This window comes from Manacus candei, unplaced genomic scaffold, assembly GCF_025592945.1.
Source record: "Manacus candei isolate 608988 ecotype Guabito, Panama unplaced genomic scaffold, ASM2559294v1 h1tg000005l, whole genome shotgun sequence".
In the NCBI taxonomy this organism is placed as follows: domain Eukaryota; kingdom Metazoa; phylum Chordata; class Aves; order Passeriformes; family Pipridae; genus Manacus; species Manacus candei.
This window is the reverse complement of record NW_026138053.1, coordinates 25000185-25013195: the sequence shown is the minus strand read 5'-3', so window position 1 is coordinate 25013195 and position 13011 is coordinate 25000185. Positions and strand designations below refer to the sequence as shown.

Genomic DNA, 13011 nt, shown 5'->3' with positions numbered 1-13011 from the left:
GATAATTACTGACTTGGAGAGGGTGAAATGGTCTATGAAATTTCTATAGACAGCGTTTCAGCTGCTGTGGAACTCCTAGACAGAGACAGCTTGCAGCCAGCCAGCAGCAGAGGTAGAAAGTCTCAGGTCTATTTGCACCACTCCCTGTGACCATACTGTTTGTCTCAGTCTTTCCACCATAATCACAATGAGTTCCTCTCAAATTCAGAGTTCTTGGAGTCTGGAGTGAGTTTTCTGAGAACTTAGAAGTAAATCTTTTTTAACTACAAGACAGAAGAAATCAAAGAACTTCCTTTAAAACACCCTGAGCTTTCCGTGGTGGAAAGCCTTGTTCAGAAGCCCCAGCAACATAATAATGCAGATGCTTTAAACTTCATGTGTAGCTGCATGTGAACTGCATAAACATGGTCGAAGGGCAGGGGAATTGTGAACAGTTGATGTTATAAATACTTTCTGCAGTTATATAAGCTGGGGCCAGCTCATATATCTGGCAGAGGTCGGTGGATCCTGAAGGAGGGCCAGCCCTTCCATCAAAGGTACCTCAGGCAATGGCCATCTTCCTGTCTGACTAACTGTCATGCGCTCCTTCCATCCGTGGCTGTGACTCAGTGTTTGGGGAACACTGGCCCCGCCACGCAGGTTCAGCTTTGTGGTTTGCTGTTTAAAGGTCCCGTGGTTGCTTGAGAATGTCCTCTGGGACAGCCCTGACACAGGAACAGGTTGGCTTCTTGGGAGCTGGCGTGGACCAGAGTCCTTCAGCATTGCTGCTGATCGTGGCTAGAGGCAGAGTCTGCCCCGGGAGTGTGAGCCTCCAGGGGTGTGTGAGGAGAAGTGGGGTCCACACCAGTGCTAATCATTCCTTGGACTTGTGGACTGGGCATCTTTTGTTCCTTGATCAGAGTGGGGGCTTGGCCTTGGGGACGTTACGAGCTCTGCAGCTGGTAGGTCTGGTCTGGAGGGACGAGGTGTTGTGAGGTCAGAACTGAGGTTTTCCAGCTCTCTGGACTTGTTTGGGTGAGCAAGTCCAAAGAAGTCTCTGGTTCACTTGCCTTGGAGTGTTGGACCCCCTTTGTATCACAGGGATATTGAAGATTTTAGCTTTGTTGTGTAAATGCTGACCTTGGGAACCTCCTTGAGCTGGTTCTCAGGCACTTAAAGCCCAGTTTAGCCCATCTCCCAGGGCAGGAGGAGGCAGAGGTGAGAAGGAATGTCTGATCCACAGAGGAGAGAGAGGGGAGGCTCGTCCCATCAGGATGTTATGAACTCTTCCACATCTTGCCCTCACAGCCAGGATCCTGCAGAGGGGAAATAGAACTTCCTGGTCCAAAGCTGGGAGCTCTCCCAACTCATCAGGAAGCTGTGGGGACAGGGAATGAAGGGATAGGGATGTTCTGGAAGGCAGGCAGGGTTCTCATGCTGTTTCTAATCCTGCCATTTAATTAGCTGTTAAAAAAAGTACTCAAAATATGATCATCTTTGTGGAGCGTGGGGGAGGAATGAAATAGGGGAAGCCAGCAGAGAGGAGGGGAGGGACAGGGTATCCCAGCCTTGGCATCCCTTCCCTGTGAGAGTTTTCTCCCTCCCTGTACCGGAATCCCATTTATTCCACGCCTGGGAAGAGTGTTGGGTTTCTGCTGGGAGGAGGCTGCTTGGTCACAAGGCCCCCCGTGCCCTGGTGCTCAGCCCCTTTCCCTGTGGTTAGAGCTGCAGGATGTGTGCAGGGCTTTCACATCCCATTTACTTGTTTATGAACACTGTTTTCTTTCTGTGTGCACATTCCTCCTTTCAGACCTTTGGGCAGGCAGCCCCCTGCCTTGCTCAGGCTTGGGTTTGGCTGCAGAGATGCCTTTTCTTTCTATTCTCTCTTCTCTCATGCCCTGGTTTGATTCAAATGAGAAGCAGCTTTTTTTTTATGTGCCCACTGGGCTCTCCATCAGTGGGATGCCCTTTGCTATCTATAGCCTTTACCAGGGTGGTGATTGAGAGGGGGATGGCTTCCAAAATCTGATGGTTGACAGGCCAAAACATGAAGGTCCCAAAAGGATTTTTCAACCTCTCTACCTTCTTGTAGCCCATCTCCAGGCAGCTAAAGGGTCAAGAGCTGACTGATGGGATGCAAAGTCCTTTGCTCTGTTGTCTTACAACTAGAGAGAAAGGGAATGCAGCTACTCTGTGACCCATCCTTTGCCTCAAGCCCTGGGCAGAAGATCCTCACTGTGGGAAGGAAGAGCAATAAACATGAATTTTGAGCTAAGAAGTGGTGCCTCTTGACAGGTCAGTGGTGTCTCTCAGCCCTGCCATGGGCCACACACGCAGGATGCTCCACTGAAGATGCCAACCTTATTTCTTCACCCTCTCACGACCCTGCTGCGAGGGCTCGAGAGAATTGCTGATGGGCGTCTCTGAAGGTCCCTTTCCAGCCCCAAATGCAGTGTTCACCCAGCATGGCTCCCCTAGAGCAGTCACAGACCTGCTGGTGTCCTGCCAGGGACACAGTGCTCTGAAGAAAACCAACCCTCTCTGGGAAGGAATGCCCTGTCCTCGAGGACATGAGGTATTCCGGTAGCGCACGGAGCTGATTTCAGGCAGCCTCTGTGGCTGGAGACAGGATCACGCCGTGGCCCCCTGCCAGCTCTAGCTTTGCTGGCAGGGGCAGTGATCATCAGCAGAGATGCAGTGGCAGAGGGCTCTGCCGTGAGGTAGCTGGCACAGTAAATCCCCCAGGGCCCTGCAACGGAGGGAGCAAGCTGTGCCAGAGCCAACTATTCGCCACGCTGCCATCCAAGCTGTCTGGGTTAAAAGCGGTTGTGTAAAAACAGCCTCCCAAGCCACGGAGGTGTTGCCTGGAGTCAGCCTGGCACATGCTGGGGTCTGCTTTTAGCCCACTTGTCTTGCTGATACTCCCCAGCCCTTGTTCCTCTGCTGTAAAGCAGCATGGAAAAGTGGATGGAGCATGAAAATGAGAGGAGAAAAAGGGAGGAAAGGGAGAGCGAAAAGCCTCAAAGCAGGGAGAAAAATGCAGAGATTTCGAAGATATTTTAATCTGGATGAAAGAAAGGAGGCAAATAAAAGGAGGCCAGAGAAGTAAATTTTTTTTGTTCTTGAGCATCTTCTGTGGACAGTTTCCCGGTAGATGTGGCACAGAGCTGTCAGTGCAGAGTGTGCATGCCAGATCAGGAGCTGGAGAGGCTTGCAGTGAGCAAAGGGAAGGCTCTGCTCCTAATGGCTTTCATCAGCATCCTTCATCCTTGCTCTTCCCATCAGACAGGCCCGCAGGAGGGGAAAAGTGACTTGTCCTGCAGCCACGGGGAGATTTAGGGCAGTGTCGTCATGGGTCCTGCCCAGCTCTGTGCTGTTGCTGTCAGTATGAGGTGGAAGTGCTGGGCAGTTTCTGGGGGACTTATTCTGTGCCCATGCCCCAATATCTTTGACAGCTGAACCTGTGTCAGGCTGGCTTGGAGAAGAACTGCCCCCTTTGTGCCCCCTGGAGTCAGGGGCTGGGGTGACCCAGTGAAGAGGAGTGGGTTTGTGAGGGCTGGAGGGATCCTGCCTGGTTCATTTGGTCTACCTTGCCACACACAGATCCCTCTGAAGGGGATGATAGGATCTTCACAATCTGTGTTTTGGGAAATCCCACTCTGAAATACACTACATTTGTGTCAGGTTTGTGGTAGGAGTTTAGTGGATTGCAACAGAACCTCATGAGAGATTTAGTTTACTCCTCAGGGTCTGGTTTGGAGGTTGAAGCAATAGATCACGGATGATTTCTCAGCCTGAGCCAGAGGCAGTTCATTGGAATCTCCATATGGACTTGTGCTGAAGGTGGCTTCCAGTTGGCACAGCCAAGTGTGTCAGGACTTCAGCACCTCGTTGTTCTCACTTGCCAAGGGGGCTGGCATGCCAAAGCCACCTGTCTAGGCCAGGGAAGAACTTCTGGCCTCTGGTTCAAAAGATGATCCCTTTAAAGTTGCATCATGGCTCGGTTTGGTGCCCTGGCTCCAAACCTCATTTGGAGTTGTGTCATCCAAAGCAGATGCTGAATTATAAATATGCAAAAAGACACAGAGGGAAATGGTAGCTGAAATGATTGAAGGTGTGGAGGGGGGAATAATGTGGTCAGAAGGGGAAGAAAAACCACCTACTCCACTCCAAGAGGGCAAATGAGCCTCATCCCATCCTACAAGAGGCTGAATACATCCATCTTCAGGTCTACATCTGGCACCTTGTCTGTGACCTGGATGCAGAGTAGTTTTGCCTCTCACAGGTAAGTAATGGCAGCTGACAGTCTCTGTACTTGCAATTCCAGGTGGAGTTGTCCTCAACCCTGCCTACTACGGCATGCATGGCCACACCAACACCATGATCCATGAGGTGGGACACGTCCTGGGGCTGTACCACGTCTTTAAGGGAGTGAGCGAGCGTGAGTCCTGCGATGATCCCTGCAGGGAGACAACCCCGTCTATGGAGACGGGAGACCTCTGTGCTGACACTGCCCCCACCCCAAAGAGCAAACTCTGCCGGGATCCAGACCCTGCCAACGACACCTGCGGCCAGACACACTTCACAGGGACACCCTTCAACAACTACATGAGTTACACAGGTAACGAGTGATCATCGTGAGGGGTTGTGAGGGCTCACCTTCCTTCAAACGTGGGTTTTCCTCCCTTCCACCTCCATCAGGAGTCCCTTTCCCCATTCCCTAACCTATGTAGCCCCTCCTGGTGCACTGGGATGTGGCAGGCAGTGCTTGCAGTGGCTTCTTAACCCCTTTCTTGCTTCAGGCTATTTCCATCCGTCCCTCCCTCCCTGCCCGTGGGTCACTGGCAGTGCAGCAAGGCTGTTCTTGTCTGCGTGGTGTTGTGCCTTTATTCTCCAGTCCTGAAGTTGCTGCTACTATTATTATCATTATTATCATTATCATTATTATTATTATTATTATCCTTCTGAACCCTTTTGGCTTGGTTCCCAAGGGCATGCTGCAGAGAGCGCTGCTGTTCCTCCCGGCATCCCAGGAGGGCCACAGCCTGAGGAGCAATTCCATGTCCCCTTGCTCGACCCACGGCCAGCCCCAGGCGGGCGGTGGCCCTTCCCAGGTGTCGGAGCCGGCCGAGCCGGTGCTGGGCAGGTGCAGGGTTGTGGAGCTGCTGAGGCAGTGCCATCTTGTGGCTTTGGGGACACACGACACCAGAGAGCCCCGGCGGGAGAGACACCACGCGCTGGTGCCTCCCAGCTCTCCCTAGGAGTCCCCCCGAACGGTTTGGCCGCGAAGAAGGTGCATCTTGCCGCGTCCGACCGGCTGATCCCCACCACCCTCAGCCTGGGCTGTCTTTCCCCCCCCAGATGATGACTGCACCAACTCCTTCACCCCCAACCAAGTGGCCCGGATGCATTGCTACTTGGACCTGGTGTACCAGCGCTGGGGGCACGGCAAGAAGCCGGCGCCCATCCCGATCCCTCCCATGGTCACGGGGCAGACACAGGACTCCCTCAGCATCTACTGGCTGCCTCCCATCAGTGGTGTCATCCACGAGAGGTGAGGCATCTGCTGTCACAGTGGTCTTGGGATTGCACAGGAGCCTGCTGGAAGGGACAAGGGACCCTCTCTGGTGCGGACCCCCCACCCCTCTCCCCCTCGGTCGTCTCCAGCAGAGCCCTCAGACACAGGAGCCAGGCTGCTGCCGTGGCCCCGCTGGCAGATGGGCTCTCCCGCAAGCTTTCCGCTGTCGGGGTGCCGGGAGGGGAAGCCAAAGAGCATCAGGAGGCAAAGCCAGCTCTTAAACCCCAGAGTGCAATCGGGGAATGAAAAATGAGCTTCATTTAGCACTTATTGTATAAAGTAGCTATTTACCAGGAGGAAATGCAGCCCTGTGGTTAAGGCAGGGAGCTCGAACCGCAAGAGCTGGGTTTCGTTCCCGGCGCTGTCACGGACTCGCAGTGCAGCGAGCTGGGGGTAAGGCAGGAAACTTTTCAAACCGGAGAAACGGTGCCAAGGAACTAGAGTTGTTTGGCCGCTGAGCAGTGCGTGGCCACGACTGTTAGGTGGCTGTCTGTCTTCCCCCCAATACCTGGGAGCCACCAAAACTTGGATACACCACCAGTGCCTCTGTTCAGCAGCCCCTCTTACTAAAACGTTTTGGTTTTCACCAGGCTTTAGGTGGTGGGACCGCATTTTTTTTTTTCTTATAGGACCATTAGCACATACTAAAGAGCTCTTGAATTTGTTTTGAAGCTGTTTCACAAGGCTGTCTCTTGTAATTAAAAGGCAAGTGCTGTTTGATGGCAGCTGGGACACTCCTGGGTCAGTGTTTGCTGCCTTTTCAAAGAGCTGATGCTCTCCACAATGGGCCTTTTGCTCAGGGATAACAAGGGCACATGCATATCACCCGAGGCAGGAGGGGCTCTGAGTACTGGGTGGCCTCTAGTGATCCAAACAAATTGCTTTGGTGGGGAATTAAGTGGTTTGGAAGCAGGAAAACATGACTCTAGAAGGAAGGCACTGGGTCCTTCGACTGTCCTGAGTTCTCGTTTATAACTGGTTCAGCAGCTGATCTATGGTGAGGGGTCTGCATCCCCTGAGATGAACTGGTCAAGGAAAGGGGCTGAGGCTGGCCCTCATCACAGAAAAATGCCTTTTTCTTTCCTGGAGAGCACAGTGGGACAACCTTTAATTGACATATTTGTGACTGATTTGTATTACAGTAGTGCTGAAAACCTGACTCCGGGTTTAGCAGAGACAGCCCCAAGGGCACCCACCCAACTCCAGAGGCACTGCCCTGGGAAGTGTGGGATCTCTTAGTTCTGATTGGTGAGTGGGGGGACAGGTTATTCATCCCAGACTACACAGTGAGCATGGAGAAGAGGAGGGATTAAATCCAGCCTCCTATGGCCACTCTTATTTCCCTGTCTTTGAAGAAGTTTATTCCAAGCCAGGATGACATGCCCAGGGGTTCTCTGAGAGCTTAGCTTTGCTTTTCCGAGTTCCCGTCTGATCCCACCTGGACAAAGGTGGATGGAAAACTGACTGGTCACGATTAGACATGCCAGTGTGTGTGTCTCCTGTCAGCAGGGAGCAGGACACGCTCTGTGACAGCTGTGCAGAGGATGGCACCTTCCGTCAGTATGTGCACGAGGCCTCTTCCCCTCGGGTCTGCGACTCCTCCGGCTACTGGACCCCAGAGGAAGCAGAAGGTAATTTTCTCCCCTCTTTTCCTCTCTGTGAATCCCCAGACAGAGGTGAGATCCTGTTGGCACAAGAAAAAGAATATCTTTTTTTTTTTTTTAGAGAATCAATTGTCTTCCCTCTGTGGGGGCTCTGTAGTGCGGGAAGGACATCTTGGTGCCCAGGGGATACCTGGAAATGGCCAACTGGCTTTGGACAAACCAACTGGCACCCCAATATCAACCCAAATAGTTGTTCAGACAGGTGTTCTTGAGAGATACTGGCCAAAAGGAGGGGCATTTCACTGAAATAAGTCTTTAAAACATAGATCTTGGGACCTCATTCAAAACCTCAGGGGCTTTGGTGCAGCTTTGTCCAAGGAGAGCAAGAGAAGCTCTGTGCTGATCCCGGAGTCTCTGCTGAGCCCTGGGCAGTCTGAGTTGGATGCCATTCCCCCCTGGCAAGGTGAACAGCAGCAGGGTGTTACAACTTGTGCTGAGATCCAGATATTGGTTTAGAGACCCACCTTGTGGGCATGGTGGTGACTGTCAAGGTCACACAGCTGTCACAGGAGCTGTTGGGGTTTTCATGCTGCCTGAACTCCTCCAAGAGCAAGGCAGAGGAGGCAGGAGACCAGGTGAAATGATCCTGTGGGCTGTGTGTGGTGCATGTGCTGCTGTTGATCCTCTGGCTCCCCGTGCTTCTGGTTGTTCTGTGCATCTGCAGTAAGCCTGTGTTTGTTCTGGTGAAAAAGAGGGGTTTTATGGTTTCTTAGAAACTTTTAGACTTGTATTAAGTGGATGCAGGCTTTGAATTGGTGCTGGGCCCTAAGAAATGCTTCCAATGGGTAATGAAGACCAGGGTATTTTTACTACAGGAGAATATGATGCTTTCTGAGTCTGAAAGCCCAACACTACATATCTTTTGCTGAGTGCTAATCAGAGGAGGCAGGCTGGAGGGTCTGAGGTCAACCTGGGCACTGTTCTGGAGGTGTTGGTGGGAGAACAGCCTTCCAGACCTGCTTCCCTGCTTTGGACTTGGTCTGTCCCTGTCTGTGACTTGTTTCCAGCATGTGTCTGTGGAAAGCTTCAGTCTCTGCTCTGCCTGGAGCATTCAGGTGCCCTTGGCAAGCTTTCTACACCCATGAGACTACAGGAGGCAAGAAGCCTCATGTCCCCCAACTGCGTCCAGGCTGTCCCTAGAGCCTGACACTGCATCCAGCTGCAGCGTGGATACTGCTGTCCCTGTTTGAGAGGGCTGTGAGACACCAGATGCACCAAGCCTTGTGCTTGTAAGCATATACCCAGGAGCTGGGAGACCAGTGGTGCTTATTGCTTTCCAGGATGTTAGGGCAGATGCCACCAGCTCTGGGACGTGACCATAGTAGGTGTGAAGAGATGTGTAAGCACCTACAGAGAGGATTGTGCCTTGGGGTCCTCTGTGAGGTCAGCTGTCCCCTGCTTCTCACCAGCCTCCTCCCTGTTGCTTCTGCCCAGGCCCCCCGGATGTGGATCAGCCCTGTGGGCCCAGCCTGCAGGCCTGGAGTCCAGAACTCCACCTGTCTGACATGAACATGACGGTGCCGTGTCCCCAGCCCGACGGCTGCATCCTGGAGCTGCGCTTCCTGCACCCCGTCTACCCCGACTCCCTCACCCTCTGGACCACATACCTCTCCACGGGCTCTCCCAAGGCGCTGTCTGACATTGAAATCCTGACAGAGCAGGGGGAGTCCATCCACCTGGGCCCCCTGGACACCTTCTGCGATGTCCCCTTTACCGTGAAGCTCAACATCCCCAAGAAGGTGTCCGGAGTCAAAATCTACACCTTTGACGAGAGGATGGAGATCGACACGGCCCTGCTGACCTCCATGCCCCACAGCTCCCTCTGCTCCTCCTGCAGGCTGGTGCAGTACCGGCTCCTGCGGGACCCCCCGTTTGCAGGCGGGTCCCCCGCTGCCCCCGTGCAGCTGCATCGCCAGTTCATCGACACGTGAGTGATGAGCCTGCTCCATCCCGGGCTCAGGGCCTGGCTGGGACAGGTCTGATGGCCTCAGGTCCCACCTCTTTAAATCCCTGGAGGGTTTTGCTAGTGTTTTGGGATTTTTTTTTTTTTCCCCTTCTCTGGGAATTACCACATCCAGTGCTATTGAGGAAGTGTGTTGCAGACCCACCATGGCCCTTGCCCATGAGCCCAGGCTAACTAGAAGCAGCTTGTTCAACCCAGAAACATCTTCCCCAACAATACAATCACTAAAATTACATTTTCCCCATCAATACAAACAGTAAAATGACCTTTTCCACAACAATACAACCAATAAAATGATTGCTTGAGATAATGTCACTTTTCCCCAGCTCAGACCCCTGAGAAACAGGCAGCAGACCCCTCTGCATGACCTGGAAGAGACCCTCTTCCCACAGTCTCTGCCTCTGGCAGAGTATGAAGACACATGTCCTACTGTGATGCTGCATGGACACGCACGTGGTATCTGGAGTTGTGGTGAGCAAATCTGTTGCAGATGCTGCTGTTCCCTCAAGTTGTCTCTGTCCCTGCAGGGAAGTCACACCGGGGCACGTGTACCACTACCAGGTGCAGGTAGTCTCTGGGACAACCTTAGGAGAAGCCTCCCCACCGCTTGTCCACGTCCACGGAGCACCCTACTGTGGGGATGGGAAGGTGACCACGTAAGTCAAGCTCTCAGTGGAGGTTCTTTAAAGCTGCCAGGTTGTCCTGCCCCAGAGGGAAGCAGTGGGTTGGTCCTCCACCCATGGGTCCTTGGCTGAAGGTGCTGCACTGAATCCCTGTAGCAGACTGGGCTGTAGAGCTTGTGTTTGGTAAAAGGCTGTGTGCACAGGGGATGGTGTTTTTGAGGGGTCCAACCTGAACATCCTCTGTACTTGACTGCAGTGCTTGAATTTTGGCCCGTCTGAGTGAACTGTCACAGAGGATCTGCCTTTGGAACTGGGCAGTATAACTTCCTACACAGGGCACAGGGTGATGGCCCTGCAGAAGTAAGTTCTGCAACAAACACAGTCCCACGCAGTGTGGGATCTTTAGAGAGCTGTCTGCTCACTGCTCAGAGACCCCAAATGATGAGGGATGCACCATTTCTACACTGAGAGACTCCAGTCCTCTGCCTGGGGGTTAATTATGCCAAATTTCCATATATAGCTTTTTCAGACTTTAACTTCCAGGTTATTCAGAATCACTTTCCTTTGAAAACAGTTTTCTTAGCAGTGTGAAAAGAGGGAGAGGAACCTTCTCTCCTTTCTCCTGCCTCTCCTTCTCCAGCTCCCACTGAAACACCAGTTCTGTCTCAGAACCTCCCACCCTCTCCAACACTTGCTTACTCCAGCAACAAGCCTTCCTGATGCTTGGTTCTCTACTTCTTCTGTTCTCCCATTATTTCTTGCCTCAAGTGTTATAGGAAAGTCACAATATGGTCATGCCTTCTCCCATATGCTGTGATTCAATCTCTCTTTATCACCTGGCAAGATGTTTTCTTTTTTCTACCTTATTGCACATATATACCTTATTCCACATTCCTCTTTTCCCTGCTTCTGCAGAATTGGAACCAATACATGGGATCCTCACTCATGACTGGGCAGAAGCACAGGAGTGTTGAGTGAAAGAGGGTGTTAATACATCTGTTGTCCCCTTAGGAGCCTGGGGGAGGAATGTGATGATGGGGACTTGCTGGATGGAGATGGCTGTTCCAGGAAGTGTAAAAAGGAAAAAGGCTTCAACTGTGTTGGTGAGTCCAAGTGGATTGAGACAGAGTTCCAAATGGATTGACTTCTTTTGAGGCAGGAGTCAAACCTGTACGTTATTCACCCTGCTTCTTAGAGCAGAGGGTGATGCACCTCATCTCCACAAAGCCTGGGTTTGCAGTTGGACTGATCCACGGATCTTGTCAGGCCCTTGTGGTGGGAAAACCCCAGGCTAAACAGCCAGCAAAACTCCTGTAACAGGAGGGGATGTGTGTGCCTGGAGCCTGGTTTGTGAACAGCTCCTCCCTGTTCTCCCTGTAGGGGAACCAAGCCTGTGCTACGTGCATGACGGGGACGGTGTGTGTGAGCCTTTCGAGAGGACAAGCAGCATCCTGGACTGTGGTCCCTACACTCCTGATGGATACCTGGATCTGTGGGCAGTGAGAGCCTATGCCTCCCATCAGGATGTGAAGTCCTGCCCTGCTTCCTTGGTCACTGGAGAGCCTGTTGTAAAGGTGAGTGAAGGCATGGTCAAAAAAAGTGTTTTCTAGCAAAGCCCATCCTGAGGAGGTCACTGCTGCAAGAGCACAAACAAAACCTTCAAAGCAGCTCTGGAAGCTTTAATTGATTACAATATTCCCACACAGGGACCCAGTGGATGACCTGGGCATTTCTCACACCCCTCCTTCATCAGTCCCTAAGCCCAGGAACTGCAGTTCATGGAGGGGTGTTTCATCAAGACAGGGAGCACCTCCCCTGTAACCACCCCCATCCCACCAGCCAAGTGCACAACTTGGAGCATGTGACTTGTCCCACTGGTGGCTTTAAAAAAAAAAAATCCTGTAAGTCTGATACCTTATAAGGTCAGGGCCTGAAAGGATGAAATCACACACACATCAGCATCTGTACTGCTCTCAAGCCCTCTGATCTGAAGCCAAGGAAAAATCAATGGGAGAGTTCCCATCTTTCATATGGGCTTTGGAGCAGAGCCTGGAGGGGATTTCGCCTGATTGGCATTAACGTGGTGTGTAATGTTCTTTCCTAGCAGGCTGAAGAAGGGCAAGAAATACGTAAAGAGATTGTATTTAGTCCTTTATACGTGTGTTTCTACCGACGCGATGTAAGGAGCAGTGATGAGAACCTGCAGTGTGATTAAGTTTTCCAGATGTACATGTCTAATGAGATGCTTTGGGCTCCAGTGTCTGCTTCTCTATAATGACACATGTGTCTCCAAGGTTTTGTCTGCCAGGCCTATGGGAATGTCTGGAATACCCTGGTATTCAGGCAAATGAATCACACCATTGTATCTCGAGCACAGCCAAAATCAGGATGCTCTGGTCCTACCTACCAGTTCACAGCTTGGCTCATTATTTCTTACTTGGTCCCACAGACACCGTGAGGTGCTTAAACAGTATGTTTACAGCATTCCAAAATGTCAAGGGCCTCCTGTGCACATGTGTGGGCAGTGAGGTGTCCCTTAGGAAATCACATCCTAACTCTCTTCATGCTGGAAACCACCTTGGGATCCTTCTCAATGGTTGTTGAGTCTTCCCTGGGGTTCTGTAGGTGCTGTTTTTCTCTCTCTTTCCTTGCAACTTTCTGAGTTGAAATAAATCTCTCATTTCAGGTATGTAAATCCCACCTTCACGATGTGCCAAAGGACCTTTTGCAGGCTGCTTGGTTCCCATGTGCTCCCAGCCAAGAGAATGCTCAGGATCCAGATGAGGAAAAGACGCCCTTGGGTGATGAGGGAGTTTGGCTCAAGGTAAGTGAGGATGTGTGATCAGGCACAGAGGATTTGTTTTGTCTTTATCCAGTGCTTTGGTGACAAACCTCATCCTTTTCTGTCCTGTAGGAGCTACAACAACCTTAAAAAATACTCAGATAGGCCTCTTTGCAAAAACCAAATGTCTGTGCATGGGTTTTTTGTAGTTGCCTCCTTCTCACTGTGAACAGCAGACCCATCCTGGGGCAGATTGCCAGGAGAAGGACAGTGCATGAAACCAAAATCCCACAGAAATGCCTCGAGGCTGAGAAACAGCTTGCTCCTGTCTCTCTCCCCTGCATTCAAGCAGTGCTTTAACACCTGCAAAAGGAGGGCACAGGCTGTGTTTCAAGTCCTTGTTGCCTTTGTCCCCCATGGCT

At 51.8% G+C, this 13011-nt stretch overlaps 1 protein-coding gene across 1 annotated transcript in view; it reads left to right on the top strand.

Annotated features, from left to right (window-relative positions):
• PAPPA2 (pappalysin 2) overlaps positions 1-13011 on the top strand; it is an 87389-nt gene that overhangs the window by 28980 nt on the left and 45398 nt on the right. Inside the window, exons 4-11 of the mRNA XM_051793505.1 lie at positions 4307-4600; positions 5341-5533; positions 7067-7188; positions 8656-9148; positions 9712-9840; positions 10819-10910; positions 11188-11381; positions 12494-12631. Of these exons, the coding sequence (XP_051649465.1) occupies positions 4307-4600; positions 5341-5533; positions 7067-7188; positions 8656-9148; positions 9712-9840; positions 10819-10910; positions 11188-11381; positions 12494-12631 (1655 nt within the window). The remainder of the gene's footprint in view (positions 1-4306; positions 4601-5340; positions 5534-7066; positions 7189-8655; positions 9149-9711; positions 9841-10818; positions 10911-11187; positions 11382-12493; positions 12632-13011) is intronic.